This window comes from Mesoplodon mirus, assembly GCF_964341445.2.
Source record: "Mesoplodon mirus genome assembly, chromosome: 9".
Taxonomy (NCBI): domain Eukaryota; kingdom Metazoa; phylum Chordata; class Mammalia; order Artiodactyla; family Ziphiidae; genus Mesoplodon; species Mesoplodon mirus.
Window position 1 is genome coordinate 95,867,282 of NC_138985.1, and position 25,294 is coordinate 95,892,575.

The 25,294-nt window shown below is 39.7% G+C and overlaps 1 protein-coding gene across 1 annotated transcript in view; it reads right to left on the bottom strand.

Moving 5' to 3' along the window:
• The window catches only part of CHCHD3 (coiled-coil-helix-coiled-coil-helix domain containing 3), a 292,068-nt gene that overhangs the window by 260,886 nt on the left and 5,888 nt on the right, over positions 1 to 25,294 (bottom strand). Inside the window, exon 2 of the mRNA XM_082632960.1 lies at positions 21,674 to 21,761. Within this exon, the coding sequence (XP_082489086.1) occupies positions 21,674 to 21,761 (88 nt within the window). The remainder of the gene's footprint in view (positions 1 to 21,673; positions 21,762 to 25,294) is intronic.

Sequence of the window (25,294 nt, forward strand, 5' to 3'; positions counted from 1 at the left end):
TTACTGCAAGGAATCTTCAGTGACTTCTAATTAAACTGTCAAAATGTCTATACTAATGTCTCTGTGGTTAACATGTTATTTGCATACACACACATTTGTGTGTATATGTGTATACAAATATTTGCTTGTTTGCTGCCCGTTTGAACCAGGACTACAATAGAGATAATATCAGAATCCAAAGGGAGGCATTTCAAGCCCATTCACAAGGCATAGAGAAACCTTGACTGCAAGCTGTGGGAAGGTGCCAACACCTTAGTGATGGCAAAGCTCACTGTAAATTCATCATTAAAAAGTGAAATGGGGCTTCCCTGGTGGCGCAGTGGTTGAGAGTCCGCCTGCCAATGCAGGGGACACGGGTTCGTGTCCTGGTCTGGGAAGATCCCACATGCCGCGGAGCGGCTGGGGCCATGAGCCATGGCCGCTGAGCCTGCGCGTCCGGAGCCTGTGCTCCGCAACGGGAGAGGCCACAACAGTGAGAGGCCCGCATACCGCAAAAAAAAGTGAAATGGCATTTGGGTTTCCAAGTTAACCCAAAAATCCTTTATAAGCCTGAAGAATTATTATAAAGACATTATTTTCAGCTGTACCCATTCTTTCTTTGGGAAAACACATTTTGAGTTCCTTTGTCCAACAATCAGGAACTGCCCAAGAAAGGGCAGGTGATATAGCACGTAACCCCTGTCACTCTTGGGCATCACAAATTAGGGAAAGCTGAGGTTCAACACATTGCCTTCAGGTCACACACATAGTAAGGGACAGAGCTGAACAGGAGAAATGAACAGTCACACCTCAGGACTTCGAGGTCTATCAATATCCATGCTCCTTCCACCAAACCACAGTCCTAGGCATTTATTTAATATGTGTCTGAGCAACCTCTTGGGTGACGCACAGGAGGGGCAGGGGGCCTATTTGAAACAACAGGAATATCTATCACCAAATCCTGGGGCCTCTGGCTCTCTCAGATCTATCTAGTAAGCCCCCCCATTCATACCTAGAAAGATCTACTGATCCAGCCCCAGGCTGAAGCACTGGGTAACACTCTGCTAGTTGCAGGCTAAGTGAAGAGAAATCAAATGTAACGCTTTTGCTTTAGAGAGGCGCTGAAGAAACCCTAGTAACAATCAGATCCGTGGTGAAGAACCACCCACTGCCACTACTCAAGTGAAATCAAGGTCAAGTAAATCACATCAGCCTCCCCAAAACAGTAATCTGAAGCATTGCATTTTTAAAGATAGCTGGCAATCATATGAAAAAGAAAAATGCACACATAATAATGATAAATAATGAAAAATAATGATAGATGTCCTAAATTACATTTGGTGATATAGTGTCAGGAAATAACTTTTATTTAAGTTATTTGATGATGATTTCATTCAAGATTTCTTGTGGATAGACTGCATGATGAATACCTTTCGGTTACGATCTTTGTTCATTTTCAAGAGGGCTACATTTCGCATGAATGAACACACCAGAATAGGTGCTCCCTGCTGTTTCATCAACTCAGAAACTACTAGTTCCGAGAGTGTGGGAGAAAAAAGAAAACCACATTACACAATTTACCTAAGGGCACATGTTTTATTAATACATATGGCTTCATAAATGCTTTAGTATAAAATAGCCTTTTAAAATGAAGTACCTGTTAATGAGAAATACAAGATCAACAGGCTGAAAAACCAACTATATCTGCCTCTCTTATTCTGAAGATGACAGAAAAATAGCACCATTCCTTCTATTTCAGCGAATGCGACGTGTCTTTTCATTAAGACAAAGCAGTGCATAATTCCCTAAAGACAAAGTTTTTCAAAAACTTATAAAATAAAAAGACACTGTTCAAATATATCCAACAATGCCACCCTGCTGATACTAAAATAACTGACTGCTGAGCTCCTTTAACAGAGGACGAGGTCACTCTGCATAGGCTCATCAGAAGTTCCCACTCACACTCCCAAGCATCTCTGAAAGGGGTACGAATTCCCAAAGCTCTACTTCACCTACATTCTACTGAGCCAACTCAAAATTTTAAAAGAGAATAATAAATATCATCATGTAAATCCCTAAGTGTATGCTGCAAACATAGGAAGAGAAAATATACATTTGGAGATGCTTTTTAAAAATGTGACAAGAGTTCAAGAGCATTTTAACAGCTTTACTGAGATAAAATTTATATACTCTAAAATTCACCCGTATAGACTGTACCGTTCAATGCGTTTTAATATATCAATACTTGCAGGTGTGCAACCATCAACAGTTACTCCTAGCCCCCAACCCACACCGCCAACACCCTCAGCCCTAGGCAACCACTGATCTACTTCCTGCCTCTACAGATTTGCTTATACTGGACGATTTCATAAAAATGGAATCATACACTATGTGGTCTTTTGTGACTGGCTTCTTTCATTGAACACAATGGTTCTGAGGTCAAAAGCATTTTGAAGAAGCTGGGATGCTGATGCTCATGGCGCCTTCCACTCACTCATTCCATCATCAAGGGTTTCTTGAGCACCTTCCACAGGTGAGACAGACGCCACATGGGTCACAATGGGACCTAAAGGCTTTCCAGTATGAATTCTGCCCTCAAGGAGCTTACAGCAGGATAAAGATGCTAACACAGCTATAAAAAACTTTTTTTTTAATGTAGAAAACAGTGACTGCCAAGAGAAAAATATAGACCAAATACCATGTGACTTCAGATGAAAGCAAGGTAAATAGGATCAAGAAAAGTTCTGATAAGGCAACCTTTGAGTTGATCACACACACACATATACAAATAGTTAAAATCAAGTATAACAACACAGGGATGGAGGCACTTCCCACAGAAGGAAACCCACACTCCTTAGCTCCGTTCCATCCATATTTACTCCTGTACTCTGATCTCCCACACAGTACCTGCATTCCAAATAACTATAACTAGTGATAAGTCCCAGGAATCACTAAGCCCTTTATGATCCTAACTGCTCCACCCACCATTTCTTCTCCCAAGAAATGCCCTTCCTCCTTTCCATCCTCCCCCACCATCAACCCCATCATGTCTGATTGGTGAACTCCTATTCATCCTTCAATATTCAGCTAAAATACTACCACCTCTTTCACAAAGTCTACCCTGACCTCCCCAGTTGGAGTTAGTCCTTTTTCAATTCTTTATGATACATGTGTATCTCTATTCCAGCTAATCTGCATTGTTCTGCTCTGTTCAGCTATGAAATCTCAGCACTTAGTACGGTGTCAGGCACATAGCCAGTACTAAGTAAATGTTTGTTGGAACAAGGGCACAGAACACCAAGTGAAAGGCAAAGAGGGTGGACAAAAAGGTTGGCAGAGTCAACCCGAAGTGTGTGAAAGGGGGCAGTAAAGTAAGAGCCCTGGACACTATGTTAAACAAGGAAAAAAAGAAAGGGACATTTATTGATTACCTGCTATACTTCAGCACTGGTACATTATCTCATTTACTCTCCATGACCACCATATGAAATTAGTCTCTCCATCTTATCCTGGAGGAATCTGAAATAACTTATACAAGATAACACAACTATTAAGTGGCAAAAGCTCTTTCAGCACTAAACATACACTCTGTGTGTGTGTGTGTGTATGTGTGTGTGTGTGAGCACACACTTCTACTCACAGGTAATTCAGCTACAGCCTTTCCATTTCCTATGTGAAGAAACCGGGGTTCATTTCCTTTGGAACTCTGTTACTGAAAGCACACAATCACATTACGTCACTGCCAGCAAAGGAAAGGTGATGTTTCAGTCGGCCTTTGCATCCTCCACCCTGGGTCTGGCTAGTCCAGTACAAATCATGCCTCCTGAGGCACATCAGAAATAACATAGCAAGCTTGAGTACTACAGAGGCCTCAGTACTGTTCAACTAAACGAATTTCACTTGGATGAAGAGAAGGTAGTTCTCAATCAAAGTATATAACAGGGCCTTTAAAAGTTTCAGGTCAAAGTCCTATAAGCAACAATAAGAAAAAAGAAAGCAATGTTAAAAATTATTGTTTTTTGAAGTTTCACTTTGCCATTTTTGCAAATATCATTTTGCAAAAAGATGAACCTGGGTTATGAAACAATGGTTTCATCAGTAGAGGTAGAATGTTTAACAGCACAAGAAACAAAGAATTAGAGGATGCAATTTACCCTTTGTATGTTTATCAGGCTTGATAAAAAATTATTTTTTAATTATACAGCCTATGTTTTTCTTAAAGATTTTTTATTAAAAAACTAGTAAAATATGTCAAAGGTCAAAGAATAATCATGAAAAGAGGATTATAACCTCCCATAAACTTATAATAATCAATCTAAAATGTTTCTGAGAAAGAATATTAAAGCAACCTTTTTAGAAAAGTTGTATAAAGGTGTCACAAAAGTAATTTATGGGCTCGATCTCATGAAATTCCCAGAGAAGTCAACATGTTATTTAGAAAAGTCAAAGAAACACATTATGCCCAGTAGGTATCTATATTAACCCACAAAATTAAACAGAAGCTGCTCGGCGAAAGAAGAAAGAGTTGACTGGCCTTCAATGTCTGCAAGAATGCATATTGTACACAAGCGTTAAAGCCATCTCTTTCTTGCTAAAAGCACAAGTTTCAAGAAGGAAAATGAATTGAGGGTTGTTGGAGGTATTTTGTTAAAATAATTACATTTTGTTAAATTAATTTCTTCAAATAATTATAAGGACAATATTCAGAATCCATAACGTAGCTGGTTGCATTAGTGAAACAATAGAAGTGTTTTGGGTGAACTGTCAATCTCAAATACTGCTTTAATATTTTTTATTTAAAACAAATCTATCCTGATTATAGCAACTGATTTTCATATCATCCCTCAGGTTCATCTTCAAAAATGACAGCGAGGAATCAATATTTTATCTTATTTTTTAAAGTCATGAGATGACCATTATGTCAACCGCAAGACTAACTGCATCTGAAGGATTTAGTGTAACCACCAAATAAGATGGAAAGCAAATCTAATATAGTTACATGAATTATTATCACTGTAGCACATGGTGATAAGGAGAAAATGGGATGTATTGGGTAAATGCCCATATGAGCTGAGCCAAATCCTTACTTTTTCTTTTATCATTGTTAGTGCTTAGCTATTTATGTGTTTGAACCAGCTCCCTGGTCTCCCAGGCCTCCCCTACCGGCCTAAGGGGATGCAGGTGGTGGGTTTTCCTTCCAATCCTCAACCAGAAGCCAAACCAATCCTCAACATTCCTGAGTTTCCAGACACCAAACCCGCAGGCTTCAAAGAGCTGGTCCCGGTGCCTTGAGGAAGTGAAGGAGAGCAGAGATCATCCTTTCACTTTTGCTAGATGATAGCTGAGATGCAGCCAAATGGAAGAAGAGATGGTGAAGGGTAGACTTTCTTTTATTCCACACTGTCTAAACACCTGACCTCAACAAGTCAATGTTTACCTATAGCAAAGACTGGCATATAACTGCTTTTCACCTTAGCAAGGAGAGGTCAACACCAAGGCAAGGCGAAATGCGGAAAAAAGTATCATAAAAGGAGGTCCTGAGAGGACAAATGAGTAAATGAAAGCTGTGGGATCTAAGGGAGGGGGTCAGTAAATCACCATCACAGCACCATGTGATAAGTGCTATGATAGCAAAGGTACATACAGGGTGCTGTGCAACCCCTCAGGAGGTGCATCTAACCCAGACCTGGAGTCAGAAAAAACTTCTAAGTAAGTGATTTCTAGGCAGGGATGTGAACAATGAGGAAGCGTTAGCCAGATAAAAGACAGGGAGGAGGGGAGGTGGGCTGGGGTGGGGTAGACAGTTGGAGGAACAGTGGTGAGACAGAAGAGACAACACAGAAAAAGACCAAGAAATAAGCTCAAGGACTCAAGAACTGCTAGACAGAAAGTTCAACATGACACACGGGCGTCTGGGAGATGATGCGGGACACTACAGCAGAGATGGGTTCTGCAGGACCTTGCTGGCTACGTAAAAGAAACTCAGACCTCACCTAAGAGGAAGGGGGCGTCTCTCAAGAGGAATGACATGATTGGTTTTACACTTTGGAAAGACTACTAGGGCTGCAGCGAGAACAGACTGGGGAATGTGAGACTGAAGGCCGGGACCCCAAGCAAGAGATGGTTAGAACAAGGCAGGAGAGAGAGGATGGTGGCCAGACTAGGGCAAGGACACCAGGGATGGGAGAAACTGTAATACCTGAAACCAGGAAAAGGAAAATGCAGAGGAAGGTTCTACTGCTACTCATCAAATGCAGAGCAAGGCCTGTGGGTGTTCCCTGAAGGATAACAGCAAAAACAGGGTGAACCAGCAAAAAAAATAAAAGTAAGTCCGGCCAACAATGTCAATACACAGGGGCTTTCAGGAGCCATGTAGCTCCCCACCACACAATCTGTGAGATGTTCTAACCCCATCAGGCCTTTAAGTAAAGAAACAGCTATTGTTACTACCCTGTAATTTCAAACTCCAATCGTTTGATGTTGGCTAATTAAAACCCATATTTCAATAACCACTCAGTCAGGGGAAGCAGGGCATGCACAACCAGAATACTGTCTTCAGCATGCCATAGCAATTCCAGGAAAAATTCTGAAGAGCCTTACCATAATGATTCACGTGGGTTCCCAACACTTTTCAAGAAACAGTCAAGTACAGTGACAGCTGTCAACCAAGTGTCAAGTAGCCCTGGGGGCAGAACAGGTTTAAAAGGAGGACTTAAAAGCACTTATTGTTACCTGGTAGCACTGACTTGGCCTAATACAGAGCATTGGACAGGTAATTCTTAATCAAGCAGGGAGACAGGAAAGGATAAACAGAAGAAATGAAATGCTGGGTCAGACTTTACTTTTTTAAATGTTTTTTACAAGGAAAAACATCATCAACAACAATAACCTACTATTTAGTTGACAGGTGGAAGGGTCAGTGGACTAACTTTGAATACCTCTGCTTGAAGTATGAAAATATTTCAAATTATCTTGGGCAATTTACTTGAAGAGATCTGGGCCATCCAGATCATACTCTCAAAGTCTATCAAATTCCAAGAAAGGCAAAAATATTGTTAATCGAGTGTTTATTTTACAACTGGCATATTAAATTTAAATCAACAATAGTGTTTTTACATATTGTATGCCCTATACTTTATAATCCACTAGAGCTGCTTATATAACCAATGTCTGATATTTTGTTTTATAAACCATGAAGCATGATTATAAAACATACTTTATAGTCATTTTCTCTTTGTGGTTTATGACATATTATGAGTGAGATCCATGAGTTAATTGATTGTTACACCCAATAACAACACTTGTTCTTTCAGAAAATACAACCCACTATTCCTTTTGTGTCCAAAACCCACTGCAGCAAAAAAAAGGGGGAGGTTCTTTAAAACAGCTTCTCTCTTTTTCCCCTGGTCACTGAAGTTACTTCCTTCCACCTCCTGAGTACTGTGACTCCACGACATAACTACATTTCTAATCTACAGTATGCAACGCACATAAAAAAAGAGCTGCCTATTTCTAGTCACTTGGGAACGGGTATGGAATTTCTGGCCCACTTGATTTCATACCACTTGGAAGCACTAATGAAAATTACGCTACAGGAGTTGCAGGGTAGGGGCCTCTGGAGATTTAATAAAAGGCAGCTGAGGCACCAGTGGTCAATCAGTTAACTAAGAAATCAAAGGGCAGAAGTTCCAAGTCACAGAAAATTCTGGAAGATGTGACTCACTGATATTTCAGGACCTACTCAGCTTCTCTCCTTGTAATTCCTTTCCTCCTCTGCTGCAGCTTTTGCTTTTCTATGTGACTCCCCTTTCAACCATCCCAAAATACCATGGAGTATACACTATACTGTCAATGATCTGTTCCATTTTTTTTTAAGTTTTCTATGCTCTCTTCTCAATTTCAAAATAGAGTTTACATTTGTGCTGGTTTCTAAAATACGACACAAAGAGTGATGAATCAAGTGGCACAGGGGAAAGCGCCCTAGACTAGGGGAAAAAGAACAGAAGTGTGAGTCTGCCACTAATCAGCCATAAGGCCTCAGTCACCAACTCTACCCAAATCCTCCTCTGCCTTTGCCACTTCTACCTCGACCGTGTCTCAGCTGTCTTCCCTGTCCGGATTTCCAACTAATGCTGTACATTATCCACTTGTACCATTTCACCTCCCCTGCTCACAAAGCTTCTGTTTTACCCTCCACAGCCTCAAGTAGCTACAGATGACTTTTTTTCTTTGGCTATAGGGCCAGTTAAGGACAAGTAAAAATGCTTATGAGGCTGCTTATTTTTTCAAGAAAATGAAAATGGCTTCATTTAGTGCTATGGTGGAAAACACATATTCTTACCATTTAGATTTGTTTGTTAAATATAAAAATATCAATGAGGAAATCAACACTGCATTTTTAGCCATAAAAATGTTATTAATAACAGTATATCTGAAAAGTATCAACTAATGCAACTTTCTAAACTTGCACCCTAAATTTAAATGAAACTGCTCAGTAGCCACTAGGCCCGAAGGATAAGATTAAACTCAACTTCCCCAACCTTCCCACCCATGAGACCCCCACTAGAACCCTTTATCTGGTCTGTGCAGTGACTCTGCCAGGAAAACCTTCAACACCAATGCCCCCACCCCTCTTATGCTCAAGGTCTGGCTCAAGTCCACTTCCCCTGATGGCCTGCCTGCCCAAGTTCTTGAATTTCTTTCTCCGAAGTCCTAAAGCACTTTCTAGACCTCTTATATATTCTATCTCACTTACATATTCATTCACCTACTCCAAAATCCTGACTGAGCAGGTGAAGAGTACTACGTTAGTACTTATTCACTACACTATAATGTTAAACATGATTTGACCAAACTAATAGTTTCTTGAAGTCAAAGATCACTTCCATGCTAATATTTGTTGACTGATAAAGAGTTCAACCATCCATTAAATGTAGATTGTTTATGGATTTCTTTTTAAGAACAGAATATACTGACAAGAGAATGTGATCTAAATCATACCCTTAAATCATTAGTGTATACACTTCTTCCTTTCAGGAAGTGTTACTGCACATGCAAAAAAAAGGGCAGTGTCGAGACACTGGCATCAACAAACTGTCACATATTAAAAGTTGGAAACCGAGATGCTGCAACTCCCTTCAGTTCTTGTAACCCAAGTCAAAGGAACAAGCACTGCTTGTTACTGTGAACTCTCCCTACAATGTGAGGTCTAAACGAGCCTTAAAGAGCTGTTTAAAAATAAAGAGGAGGGCCAGATTCTGGGAGAAAAATACATAGAACATATAGACAAATCTGCTTCCCTAAACTGGCCGTTTAGTTTGGGCTATGCTATTTCCTGCTTAAATTGGTTTCCTGCAATTTGTTAAGGCTGCCAAATACTTAGTGATGTCAGAGGTATACTTAAAAAAAAAAAATCAGCAAATCTTTCTTATTTTTCCCAGTGACAAGAAATGTACAGAGAAACTTGCAGAGTGAGGATAATAATAAAAGTGAGTTCATTTGTCTTTTTACCCAGATTCATCCTTTTCATCTGCTTGCTAGCGGTTTAGGTAACCAACAAATAGCCTCCTAATAACATTCCTGCCTGATTTTTCATATTGACTTGGGGACAGTTTCTTCAGCAATAAGCAGGATCAAATATGAGAGGTCTGACCTCACTATAAGCCAGAAAAACTAAAGGATCAAGGTGGAAAGGAAAAAAAATCAATATCCAACACTGATTTTTAAAATCAAAAAATGCAAGACATTAATGAAAAGGTAAGTTTATAACTGCGCAAGGTATCCCTTTATGTCAGCCTAAAAAAAAAAAACATTCCCTGATATAAAAGCAAACCAGCTACATAAGCATCCACCCGGTAGGAGCTCCCAAGAATTGCTGCCACCAGTGCCTGTGTCCCCAGCGTGAACCGGAGTCACCCCCTGCCCCCACCTCTCCAGGACACCCTCCAAGACGAGCAGACCCAACCAACTCCATGCAGATGAGCTAACAGAACTTAATGAAGACAGCAGTCATCATTTAAAACATTAATTATCATTTTCTGGTGTTTTTATCCCCAGCTCAATCATAAGCTCCAGGAAAAACTGTACCTGTCTTGATCATCACTGTATATCCTCAGCAGTAGTAGAGGGTTGAGCACATAGTAAATGCTTATATTAAGAAATAATATACACAGCAACAGTCAGTGCTACCCACCACCAGTCCCTCCCATCAGGAAACTTGCACAAGCCTCTTAGATAGCCTCATCCACCAGAGGGCAGACAGCAGAAGCAAGAAGAACTACAATCCTGCAGCCTGTGGAAGGGAAACCACATTCACAAAAAGATAGACAAGATGAAAAGGCAGAGGGCTATGTACCAGATGAAGGAACAAGATAAAACCCCAGAAAAACAACTAAACGAAGTGGACATAGGCAACCTTCCAGAAGAAGAATTCAGAATAATGATAGTGAAGATGATCCAAGACCTCGGAAAAAGAATCGAGGCAAAGATCGAGAAGATGCAAGAAATGTTTAACGAAGACCTAGAAGAATTAAAGAACAAACAGAGATGAGCAATACAATACCTGAAATGAAAAATACACTAGAAGGAATCAACAGCAGAATAACTGAGGCAGAAGAAAGCATAAGTGACCTGGAAGACAGAATGGTGGAATTCACTGCCGTGGAACAGAATAAAGAAAAAAGAATGAAAGAAATGAAGACAGCCTAAGAGACATCTGGGACAACATTAAACGCAACAACATTCGCATTATAGGGGTCCCAGAAAGAGAAGAGAGAGAGAAAGGACCAGAGAAAATATTTGAAGAGATTATAGTCGAAAACTTCCCTAACGGGAAAGGAAATAGCCACCCAAGTCCAGGAAGTGCAGAGTCCCATACAGGATAAACCCAAGGAGAAACACGCCGAGACACATAGGAATCAAATTGGCAAAAATTAAAGACAAGGAAAAATTATTGAAAGCAGCAAGAGCAAAACAACAAATAACATACAAGGGAACTTCCATAAGGTTAACAGCTTATTTCTCAGCAGAAACTCTACAAGCCAGAAGGGAGCGGCATGATATATTTAAAGTGATGAAAAGGAAGAACGTACAACTAAGATTACTCTACCAAGCAAGGATCTCATTCAGATTTGATGCAAAAATCAAAAGCTTTACAGACATGCAAAAGCTAAGAGAATTCAGCACCACCAAACCAGCTCTACAACAAATGCTAAAGGAACTTCTCTAAGTGGAAAACACAAGAGAAGAAAAGGACCTACAAAAACAAACCCAAAACAATTAAGAAAATGGTCATAGGAACATACATATCAATAATTACCTTGAATGTGAATGGATTAAATGCTCCCACCAAAAGACACAGGCTTGCTAAATGGATACAAAAACAAGACATATATATATGCTGTTTACAAGAAACCCACTCCAGACCAAGGGACACATACAGACTGAAAGTGAGGCGATGGAAAAAGATATTCCATGCAAATGGAAATCCAAAGAAAGCTGGAGTAGCAATACTCATATCAGATAAAATAGACTTTAAAATAAAGAATGTTACAAGAGACAAGGAAGGACACTACAAAATGATCAAGGGATCAATCCAAGAAAAAGATATAACAATTATAAATATATATGCACCCAACATAGGAGCACCTCAATATATAAGGCCACTGCTAACATCTGTAAAACAGGAAATCAACAGTAACACAATAATAGTGGGGGACTTTAACACCTCACTTACATGAATGGACAGATCATCCAAAATGAAAATAAATAAGGAAACAGAAGTTTTAAATGACACAACAGACCACACAGATTTAATTGATATTTATAGGACAATCCATCCAAAAACAGCAGATTACACTTTCTTCTCAAGTGCGCATGGAACATTCTCCAGGATAGATCACATCTTGGGTCACAAATAAAGCCTCAGTAAATTTAAGAAAATTGAAATCATTTCAAGCATCTTTTCTGACCACAACGTTATTAGATTAGAGATGAATTACAGGGAAAAATACGTAAAAAACATAAACACACGGAGGCTAAACAATACGTTACTAAATACCCAAGAGATCACTGAAGAAATCAAAGAGGAAATCAAAAAATACTTAGAGGGATTCCCTGGTGACACAGTGGTTGAGGGTCCGCCAGCCGATGCCGGGCACGCAGGTTCGTGCCCCGGTCCGGGAGGATCCCACATGCCGCAGAGCGGCTGGGCCCGTGAGCCATGGCTGCTGAGCCTGCGTGTCCAGAGCCTGTGCTCCACAACGGGAGAGGCCAAAACAGCGAGAGGCCCACGTACCGCAAAAAAAAAAAAAAAAAAAAAAAAAAAAACTTAGAGACAGATGACAATGAAAACACGATGATCCAAAACCTATGGGATGCAGCAAAAGCAGTTCTAGAGGGAAGTTTATAGCTATACAAGCCTACCTCAAGAAACAAGAAAAATCTCAAATAAACAATCTAACCTTACACCTAAAGGAACTAGAGAAAGAAGAACAAACAAAACCCAAAGTTAGCAGAAGGAAAGAAATCATAAAGATCAGAGCAGAAATAAATGAAATAGAAACAAAGAAAGCAATAGCAAAGATCAATAAAACTAAAAGTTGTTTTTTGAGAAGATAAACAAAATTGATAAACCATTAGCCAGACTCATCAAGAAAAAAGAGGGAAAGGACTCAAATCAATAAAATTAGAAATGAAAAAGGAGAAGTTACAACAGACACCACAGAAATACAAAGCATCCTAAGAGACTACTACAAGCAACTCTATGCCAATAAAATGGACAACCTGGAAGAAATGGACAAATTCTTAGAAAGGTATAACCTTCCAAGACTGAACCAGGAAGAAATAGAAAATATGAACAGACCAATCACAAGTAATGAAATTGAAACTGTGATTAAAAATCTTCCAACAAACAAAAGCCCAGGACCAGATGGCTTCACAGGTGAATTCTATCAAACATTAAGAGAAGAGCTAACACCATCCTTCACAAACTCTTCCAAAAAACTGCACAGGAAGGAACACTCCCAAACACATTCTACAAGGCCACCATCACCCTGATACCAAAACCAGACAAAGACACTACAAAAAAAAGAAAATTACAGACCAATATCACTGATGAATATAGATGCAAAAATCCTCAACAAAATACTAGCAAACAGAGCCAACAACACGTTAAAAGGATCAGACACCATGATCAAGTGGGGTTTATCCCAGGGATGCAAGGATTCTTCAATATATGCAAATCAATCAATGTGATACACCATTTTAACAAACTGAAGAATGAAAATCATATGATCATCTCAATAGATGCAGAAAAAGCTTTGGACAAAATTCAACACCCATTTATGATAAAAACTCTCCAGAAAGTGGGCATAGAGGGAACCTACCTCAACATAATAAAGGCCATATACGACAAACCCACAGCAAACATCATTCTCAATGGTGAAAAACTGAAAGCATTTCCTCTAAGATCAGGAACAAGACAAGGATGTCCACTCACCACTATTATTCAACACAGTTTTGGAAGTCCTAGCCACGGCAATCAGAGAAGAAAAAGAAATAAAAGGAATACAAATTGGAAAAGAAGAAGTAAAACTGTCACTCTTTGCAGATGACATGATACTATACATACAGAATCCTAAAGATGCCACCAGAAAACTACTAGAGCTAATCAATGAACTTGGTAAAGTTGCAGGACACAAAATTAATGCACAGAAATCTCTTGCATTCCTATACACTAATGATGAAAAATCTGAAAAAGAAATTAAGGAAACACCCCCATTTACCACTGTAATAGAATAAAATACCTAGGAATAAACCTACCTAGGGAGACAAAAGACCTGTACACAGAAAACTATAAGACACTAATGAAAGAAATTAAAGATGATACTAACAGATGGAGAGGTATACCATGTTCTTGGATTGGCAGAATAAATATTTTGAAAATGACTATCCTACCCAAAGCAATCTACAGATTCAATGCAATCCCTATCAAATTACCAATGGCATTTTTTACGGAACTAGAACCAAAAAATCTTAAAATTTGTATGGAGACACAAAAGACCCCGAATAGCCAAAGCAGTCTTGAGGGAAAAAGACAGAGCTGCAGGAATGAGACTCCCTGGCTTCAGACTATACTACAAAGCTACAGTAATCAAGACAATATGGTACTGGCACAAAAACAGAAACACAGATCAATGGAACAAGATAGAAAGCTCAGAGATAAACCCACGTACCTATGGTCAACTAATCTATGACAAAGGAGGCAAGGATATACAATGGAGAAAAGACAGCCTCTTCAATAAGTGGTGCTGGGAAAACTGGACAGCTACATGTAAAAGAATGAAATTAGAACATTCCCTAACACCATACACAAAAATAAACTCAAAATGGATTAAAGACCTAAATGTAAGACCAGACACTATAAAACTCTTAGAGGAAAACATAGGAAGAACATTCTTTGACATAAACCACAGCAAGATCTTTTGTGATCCAACTCCTAGAGTAACGGAAATAAAAACAAAAATAAACAAATGGGACCTAATGAAACTTAAAACCTTTTGCACAGCAAAGGAAACCATAAACAAGACGAAAAGACAACCCTCAGAATGTGAGAAAATATTTGCAAACGAATCAACGGAAAAAGGATTAATCTCCAAAATACATAAACAGCTCATGCAGCTCAATATTGAAAAAACAAACAACCCAATCCAAAAATGCGCAGAAGACCTAAGTAGACATTTTTCCAAAGATGTACAGATGGCCAAGAAGCACATGAAAAACTGCTCAACATCACTAATTATTAGAGAAATGCAAATCAAAACTACCATGAAGTATCACCTCACACCAGTCAGAATGGGCATCATCAGAAAATCTACAAACAACAAATGCTGGAGAGGGTGTGGAGAAAAGGGAACCCTCTTGCACTGTTGGTGGGAATGTAAATTGTTACAGCCACTATGGAGAACAGGATGGAGGTTCCTTAAAAAACTAAAAATAGAACTACCACATGATCCAGCAATCCCACTACTGGGCATATACCCAGGGAAAACCACAATTCAAAAAGACACATGCACCCTAATGTTCACTGCAGCACTATTTACAATAGTCAGGTCATGGAAGCAACCTAAATGCCCATCCACGGACAAATGGATAAAGAAGATGTGGTACATATATACAATGGAATATTACTCAGCCTTAAAAAGGAATGAAGTTGAGTCATTTGTTGAGACGTGGATGGATCTAGAGACTGTCATACAGAGTGAAGTAAGTCAGAAAGAGAAAAACAATATCGTATATTAGCGCATATATGTGGAATCTAGAAAAATGGTACAGATGAACCGGTTTGCAGGGCAGAAATTGAAACACAGATGTAGAGAACGAATGTATGGACACCAAGGGGGGAAAGCTGTGGGGAGATGGGGGTGGTGGTGTGATGAATTGGGTGATTGGGATGGACATGTATATACTGATGTGTATAAAACTGATGACTAATAAGAACCTGCAGTATAAAAAAAACAAACAAACAAGTAAGAAAAACAATAACTTTCTTTGGGCTATTTGTATGGAAATATGTTAATATAAATGTTTCAGACATTACATGAAATTTCTAAAAATCTTATATGTTCTGGTATAATGTTATAAGTCTTAATTCTAGTTATTTCTTTAAAATGTATATCTCAGAAATAACTAAATTTCCTTGTCAACTGCATTATTATGAACTTTCATCAAATGTTTAACTGTGGTCATTTTTAAGTCTTTTGTCATTTACAGACAGTTCTGGGTGTACTCTGATGCTTTTGCAAAAATGTTCCTATAAAAGGGTTTCATCTTCAAGGAATTCATGGAAAAGACTCTTGACAAGTACAGGTTTCTGGTAACTGACTACACTGCTGAACTGAATGAATATGCATTTTCAGAACTCTAATGGAAAACTGATGAATTCATAAAAGTGCTAACAAAAGATCAAGATAAAAAAATTAATACATGGGACTGAGTGAACTGATGAGGATGATTATAATTTTTGTGACTTTCTGTTTGAATAAAAAAAACAATCCCACACAGACTCAGAGGCAAAAAATATACAAATCAATTTTCACTGCAAAGTAAAGGAGCTGTAACGGTGGAGGATTACTGGACTGAATGTCAATATTATGACATAGCACGAGTGTGTTTCGTGTTTGGTAATTGCAATCATTGCTGCTTTTGCTGTGGTCATCCATTTACAATGCTTGGTGTCAGTTTATTTATCTCTTGTAAAAATAAAAATAAAAATATATTTTAAAAAAGCAAACCAATGTAGCTGAGATAGCACATAACACAGCAAAGAATTTGAGGCAGCAAGGATACAGTTAAGTTCTTTAGAGCACATTCATTTATTAAAGTGGCATTACAATATGCTGTGTGTCACACAGTATATTATTTTGCCTAAACAGCTTTACATGCAAATACTTACTGCAGTGAGTCACTGATCTGGTTCAAGGTTGGGCAAAAAATAGTTTCAGTAAGTCTTTAAAGGAAATCACTTTCTTACAGCATAAATTATGTTCTCGAAACTATATATATATGACAAAACTTAGTTCTTATACACAGAAATCCTAGCGCTCTCAGTCCATCAACTCTGCCCTGTATTCACACATATGAATAGCCTAGGGGGCTGGTATGAATTAGAGTCCTGCAAGGAAGAAAGCATTTTAACAAATATGAAAAATTCAACTCACAATTAATATATCATTTACCTGACACTGAAAAATGTAGAAAAGGCTGGTGACATTTTTATCCATATTATTTTTGTAGACTTGAAAAATTATTTCATAACACATCTAAATTATAAATCTTAAGAAATCTATTACTGGGTACTAACTAAAACCCCAAACGCAGAAGAGAACATTAACTTTGAGGCTGTGTACTTGTAGAAACATATTCTTTAAATTTTAAGAAGAACAAATCTTTGTTAATTTGCACAATCATTGTCTAACTGCATTCTGAACCTAAAGGCAAGATCACTTCAAAAGAGTATGTCAAATATTAGTTCTTTTCTTAGGTTGGGCTGGAATGAGTAATGGAAATATCCTCAAAGAGCCTGAGCTATTAGCCTTGTTGAGCTTTTTTCACATCACAGTGCAGACAGAAAAAGCAAGTATTTGTATGGCATATGAGGGTACACAGGTGTTCACCCTGAATCTAAGAAATCAATTCCTCCAACACACTCATAACACACAGGTTAGGAAGCTGTGCTCAAGACTGAGGTGAAGACAATAGACCTCAGGGAAATATTTCCTGGCATCCATTTACCCACAATCCTGGAGGAGCTGGGGTGTGGAAAAGGCAGGAAACTAGATTCACAAACACACAGAGCTGTCTAGCTCCACAACCTCAGTCACCACATCATTAAAATCACCTGATGAAGCTCACAAGGCCAAGCACTAATAAAATCTAGACTAAAGCTGTGCAAGAGAACTTTCTGCAATGATGAAAATATCCTATACTGCACTGTCCAATATGGCGACCACTAGCCACAGGTGGTTACTGAGCACTGAAGGGTGACGAGTGTGACACAAGAGATGAAATTTTTTATTTTATTTCATTTTAATTAATTTTAATGTAAATATTAATACCCACATGTGACTAATGGCTACCATTTAGAGAGTGTAGTTCTAGCCTGACCAACAAAACACAAGGTGGCATTCAAAGAGTTTTCAGTGCCCAGGCTGGTCATGGACCAGAGTTCATCAGTCATGTCAAATCGAGCAATGGGAAGGGATGGATCCCTCAGCATAGGCAGAACTTATCTCAACGTCAGTGTCACACTCTGCAGGCCACACCATGAGCATTTATAGAAAGCCTCCCCACCCACACCCACTCTTTCAAAGTATCCTTTTAAGAAACCAACCCAAGAAGGAAAACACTTCCTCTCCTTCAACTCACTGTTGTATATGAGCAAATATGGGAGAAAGCTAGAAGCACCAACAATCCCTTACAGAAAGGTGCTTTCCTAAACTCAAGCAGAACATCACTAAAAAGCAGCTCTCTCCCTCCAACTAGTTTCTGTCACATCCTTTCTACAAATGAAGCAAGATGTCATTCAAATGATAATAAAACAGGGTGGTGTACTGCATTTGCTCTGGAGTCAAACAGACTTGAATTCAAGTATCACCTCCACTGCTCACCAGCTGTGTGACTTTGGGCAAAATAATTAATCACTTCGAGTCTCAATTTTCTTCCATGTAAAGTGGCTTAATACAGTACCTTCTTCACAGGATTATACAGATTACACAAACTAGACATAAAGGATTTAACAGAGTACCTGGCACGTAATAAACATTACTTAAATGTTATTTATTACTATTCCATCATTAGTTCACCATCACCATCCTATATCCTTAACATAGTAGGTAGAAAAGAAATCTACCTAGGGACTTCCCTGGTGGTCCAGTGGTAAGGAATCCGCCTTCCAACGCAGGGGACGCGGGTTCAATCCCTGGTCGAACCCATTATGATCCCACATGTCGCAGGGGAACTAGGCCCACATGCCACAACTACTCAGCCTGCACGCCTCAACTAGAGAGGCTGCATGCCACAAACTACAGAGCCCACGCACTCTGGAGCCAGCGTGCCACAACTAGAGAGAAGCCCGCGCACCACAACGAAAGATCCCACATGACTCAATGAAGAGCCCGCATGCTGCAACTAAGACCCAACGTAGCAAGAATAAAATAAATAATTTTTTTAAAAAAGGGAAAAAAAGAAATCTACCTAGAACAAAGCATATTTTAGATCAAATTCCAATTTTTAAAATATCCATATGTCAGAAGATAATGTTGGAAAAGCAGAAAGGGACAAGTCATGCTGTACCTCAGAAGCCAAGAAAAGCAATTCAAATTATATTCTAAGTACCATGGAGATCTACCACTAGGATATGATATGAGCCGATGTATTTTTTTAAAGATTGCTGAGGCCTCTGTGTGCTTGGCAGAGCATAGAGGGAGGACAAGAGTGGAAACAGGGAGCCAGTTAAGAGGCTTCAGCAAAAGACAAGGTAAGAGATGGTGGTTACCTCGATTGGAGCTGCAGCAGTAAAGATAGACAAGCGAAGAACATATCCAAACATATTTTGGAGATGGAGCTGACAAGACTAACTAATGGTCTAATATAAGAATTAAGAAAGGGACTTTCCTGGTGGTGCAGTGGTTAAGAATCCACCTGCCAATGCAGGGGACACAGGTTCGAGCCCTGGCCCGGGAAGATCCCACGTGCCGCGAGCAACTAAGCCCACGCGCCACAACTACTGAGTCTGTGTTCTAGAGCCCGTGAGCCACAACTACTGAGCCGACATGCCACAACTACTGAAGCGCACGCTTAGAGCCCCTGCTCCGCGACAAGAGAAGCCACCACAATGAGAAGCCCATGCACCACAATGAAGAGTAGCCCCCGCTAGCCACAACTAGAGAAAGCCCACACGCAGCAACGAAGACCCAACGCAGCCAAAAGTAAAACATAAATAAAATTTTTAAAAGATCTGTAATCCCGATTATAAAAAAATAAAATAAAATAATTTTTTTAAAAATTCAGAAAAAAAGAGGAAACAAGGATGAATCCCAGTGCCATTTACTGGGAAAGATAAAGAGGAGAAGCAACTCTGAGGAAGAATAAAAAGGTTTGTTTTGGATCTGCTAAGTTGAAGAATTTTAAGTGGAGATGTGAAGTAGACAATTGTCGGAGTCAACTTTCAAGGAGAGGTCAAGACTAGAGATACAATTTTGGGAGTCACGGGCATCTACACAATGATTCAAAAGGCATACAATTCAAAAGGCATACATATAATGATGACATTAGTGGAAATCAGCAAAGAAGACTAGACTGAGGATGCAAGTAAGGTAGAAGGAAAACCAAGAGTGTGGCCCAGAAGCCAAAAAAAGGGTTTCCAGCAGAGGGGGTGGTCACTTTCTTTCTAACCTTAATAAACGATGAACACTTCTTAATGCTAAACAAAAAGTTTGCAAAGGACAAGAACTATTTCTTATTCATCTTGGCACCTTCTGCTCTAAATACATCAGAAGTTCAACTCATCTTTCTCAAGGTATTTCAGTCTGTAGCCAGATTTACCACACAATACCCCTTTCTAATAAATAATGAAAATTCTCATTTAGTCCAAGATTAATCATCTCAACTATTTTCTCATTGCCATTTCACCAAAAAACAGCATGTCCATCCATCAAATTTAGCAGCAATAAGAACAGTGCCAGGGGCTTCCCTGGTGGCGCAGTGGTTGAAGGTCTGCCTGCCAATGCGGGGGACACGGGTTCGAGCCCTGGTCTGGGAGGATCCCACATGCCGCGGAGCAACTGGCCCCATGAGCCACAACTACTGAGCCTGCGCGTCTGGAGCCTGTGCTCCGCAACAGGAGAGGCCACGATAGTGAGAGGCCCGCGCACCGCGATGAGGAGTGGCCCCCGCTTGCCGCAACTAGAGAAAGCCCTCGCACAGAAACGGGGAGCCAACACATCAATCAATCAATCAATCAATCAATCAATCATTTAAAAAAAAAAAAGAACAGTGCCAGACACATAGCAGGTGCTCAGTAAATATTAGTTGGATGACTAAATGGACAGGGTAAGAGAGAGAAAAGGAAAGAGAAACAGTCTCTTATCCTACAGGATAACAGAGATAAAATGAGACAATAATTCTCTATGGATTTCATTTAACATTACATTTTCCTCAATAATTAAGACTATGAAGGAATAAACTTAATAAACTTAAAGAAATCTATTAAGATAGTAAAATCATTAGAGATTTTCATCTGAAAACAATAAATCAATATTTTCTTTTTTTTTTTTTTTTTGCGGTATGCAGGCCTCTCACTGGTGTGGCCTCTCCCGTTGCGGAGCACAGGCTCCGGACACGCAGGCTCAGCGGCCATGGCTCATGGGCCCAGCCACTCCGTGGCATGTGGGATCTTCCCAGACTGGGGCACGATCCCGTGCCCCCTGCATCGGCAGGTGGACTCTCAACCACCGCACTACCAGGGAAGCCAATATTTTCTAAGTTCAATTTTTTTTAATAAATATTTACTCCCAAACCTCTCATATCCCTATAAGTAATTCATTTTACACAAAAAGATATGAAATAACCTTCCAAAGCCTAACAGAGGATTCAGGAGCTGGAAGAGAAAGAACATTCCCGAAGACTGTTTGAAAGTAGATTCATTCCACTTTTAGTTCAAGAATTTTAAAAGAAACCCTGGTACTAACCAATACAGTCGGCTTTCCATATCTGCAGGTTCCGCATCCACAGATTCCACCAACCACAGGTTGAAAATATTCAGGAAAAAAAAAAAATTCCAGAAAATCCCAAAAAGCAAAACTTGAATTTGCCATGCAGGCAATTATTTACTTGGCATTTACAGTGTATTAGGTATCATAAATAATCTAGAGATGATTTAAAGTATATGGGAGGATGTGCATAGGTTATAAGCAAGTACTACCCATTTGATATAAAGGACTTGCACATCCATGGATTTTGGTATCCAAGGGGGTCCTGGAACCAATATCCATGGATACCAAAGGAAGACTATTGCCCCATAAAAAGTCGAACATCCAAAAAACAAAAGACAGAAGTGCAGAAGAACTTGACTATTGAGTGAACTTTACCACATAATTTTTCTGCTAAGAACTCAGAAATTAAAATTCTGAAATACCTGAGGCACCATAAGCACCAGAATACCGCTGAGACTTCGGACCAGATGGAGAGGTTTCCTTCATACGATCAATCACATTTTCCGAAAGCTGAAAAAGCAACGTCAAAATAAAATCAATTATAAAAGAACAAGAAAGAAAACAGTACAATAGCATCCAAGTAATTCAGCCATCCATATCAGTATGTATAACAAATGCCCTGAAGAAATCAGACTAAATCTAATAGCTATAACACTAAAAGCAAGTAAGAACAATTTTAAGATTTCAAGATGCACCCCACAGCACGACTTCATTTCTTCTAATGCACTGCTAATTGCTCATTATAAATAACTCTTTTCCTCATTTTATACTGTGCACTAAATTGTAATCTCTGAGAAAATGTAAGCCATCAGAACTCCTTCGACTTTCCTCCCCCCGTCCTACAAATTAAGCTTGCAGCAGGCCTTAGCTCCTTCTTTCCCTCCAGCCCCAAATGAAATGGTGTCCCTCCCCCCCCCCACCCAGTTCAAGGCTAACCACAAACAATCCCTCTTTCAACAGATTTCATTATGCACCAACTTTGTGCCAGCCAACTATGGGTGGCTGAAGTCATCAAGGTGCTTAAAGTCAAGAAGAAACAGACAATCATCATGCATTTAAATATAATGTGAAGGATGTGACTTAATTCAGTTGGTCTGTAATGGAAGGGCTGACAGCACAATGGGAAGATGGGCAGGGAATCTGACAGGCTGTGGGAGTGGGGTTGAGCTGGGGGCTGAGAAGGATGAAGAGTACTTAGAAAGAGAAGGAGTAGGATATGAGTACTCTAAGAAGAGAGGACTGCATGAAGCTATAGTTACGCAGCAGGGCTTATCAGCGTAGCAAGGGGAAATATCAAGCAGGCAGTTGGCAACAGGGCAGGGGCTCTGAGGAACACTCAGGCTAGGAGATCTGAGAGTCATCAGCCCACAATCCCCACCCCCGCAACTTATCAGATCATCCTTTTTTATTTTCTTTATAGCACTTACCACTATCTGATTCTTTCTTGTTTATTGCCTGCCTTTCTCACTAGAAAGAAAGCTCCAGGAAAGCATGGATTTGGCTGTCCTGTCTAGTATTATATCCCCAGAGCCTCAATAAGCCTGGTTAAATGAGTGAATGGTTAAATAAGTGAAACTATATGAATGAATAAAAGAATGGCTGAAGCAGGAAGCTGAGGAGGGGGCTTAGTGAAAGGGCAGGTGGAGAGGGAAATAAGATTCTAGATTTTGAAGACTCTTAGTAAATCCTTCAAGTTAGGGAGTTGAACTAGATCCTGAGGATGGGCACTAATGAAGGATTTTAAGCAGGGTAATGACACAATCAGACTTGCATTTTAGAAAGATCACTCTAGCTACAGTGTGGAGAACAGACTGGAGGGGGGACAAGAAAAGAAGAGGACCCCTGAAGGACGCTAAAGGACCAATTAAGAAGCTATTAAGCATATGTCCACACAAAGACTTGCCTGGGAACGTGCAGAGCAGCATTACTCATAATAGCAAACAAATACCCATCTTCCAGTGAATGGATAAACAAAACATATATCCATACAATGGACTACAATTCATCAATAAAAAGAACTGAAGTTCTGATAGATGCTTCTATATGGATAGACCCAAAAAACAACTAAGTAAAGGAAGCCAGACACAGAAGGCCACATATTGTATAATTCTATTTACATGGAATGCCCAGAAAAGGTAACTCTATACAGACAGAAAATAGGTTAAGTGGTTGCCTAAGGCTAGGATAAGAATAAAGATTAACTAGAACATGAAGATTTTACTGGGATGATGAAAATATTCTAGAACTGGACTGTGGTGATGGTTGCACAATTTTGCAAATTTATTAGAAAGCGTTGTACACAGAAAACAGGTGAATTTTATATGTAAATTACACCACAATTAAGTTGTTTTTAAAAAAATAAAAAACATGTTCCAGGGAGAACACATTCAAAAGATATTTAGGATCCAAAATGGCTAACCTTCACTGAGTGCTTATTATGTGCCAGGCACTTCCACTAAACTAAGCACTTGACCCATTTAATCCTTCACAATCCTGAGATACTTTTATTACCTCCATTGTATAGGTGAGGAAACTGAAGCAAAGCCAGATTAAATAATTTGCATTGGATCTCACAAGTTGTCAGCAATGCAGGCAGGATTCAAACCCAGGAAGTCTGAGTGTCAAGGTCACAGTCAGCTATCCCCTTCACTGCCAGATTCATTGTCTGACTAGATGAGGGCGAAGCAGAAATCATCAAGAAGGTTACCAGGTCAAGTAATGGGGTGATCCGCCTCCCACATCCTTAAGAACCTTCTTCCAGTTTCCACTTCCTTAACACACCACTCTCTGGCTTGTAACCCAATACAGCAGAGAAAATGTTCCAGTAAAAGTCACCACTGATCAAATAAATAACCTTCTATATTTATGTTTATATAAATAAATATCTTTTTTATTTATACTTATAAAGCACCTAATTTATATGACTTCCCTTTGGTCACTCCCCTCTTCCTAAAACCCCTCCCCTGCTTTTCCAACATCCCTTCCTGCTTGTCCTAGGACTCTGGCTGAGTCTTATCTCTTCTGCAGGCTTCCCTTCCCCTTAAATGCTAGAGGTCCCCACATTCTGTTCCTTGCCTTGATTTTCTTCTCACTCTACATGCTCTTGCTGGTACTCTCATTCACTCCCTTGATTTTTTAACTGCTGTTGATTAACGAATGAATTCTAAACCATTATCTCCAGCCCAAGAGCTGTATCCCGAAAGCCAGACCTAAACACTTAATTGCCTAATGGACACCTCCCCTGGGACAGACCACAAGCGCCTCAAACCCAACACGTCGCAAGCTGGGTTCACGTTTGCCAAAAATCCCTTCTTCCTCTTGCTTTCCTTATCTCATTAATGACACCACCTCCATCCAGCTTCTAAATCAAAACACAGGACTTCTTGACTCTTCTCTCTCTCTTATTCTCTTAGCCATGACTTCCTCAACTCCTGAACGTTTAACGAATTCATCATCTCTTCTCGCATCCCACTTCCCCTGCCCTAATTCATGGCACCATCAATATTCCTCCTCAAATGCAAATCTGATTATGGTAATCCCCGTTTCAAATCCTTCAATAGCTACCTCTGTTGACAAGAAAGTCCAGATTCTTCTGTGTGGCGTTCAAGACTTCCTCTTCATTTGGTTATGGCCTAACTCTCCAACCTCAGCTTCCATAGCTTTTCCCCCAAGACTTCATACCCTGTTCTCCACCCACACTGGCTACTTGTTGCTATCTCTTTGCCTTTATACATGGCTACATTGCCTTCTCTCTGGGCTCCTTGGGAGAGAACTGCCTTTCAAAATTCAGTTCAAACATCCTAAAGCCATTTCATTCCAATTCTGCTTACCCACCGTGACCCTTCTTGTGCCCCACGGGTACCTGCACAAATTTCCAGTGCAGTCCTCCAGTGACAGAACAAGCATCTGCCTTTCTGCAAAACTGTGAGCTACTGTATGTTAGTGAGTCATTCAGTGCCAAGGGACTTTGCTTTTCTAACAACTGACAGCCACTGAGACTGTTGCTGCAACACATCTACAAAGCTGAGCTACATCTCAGGAAA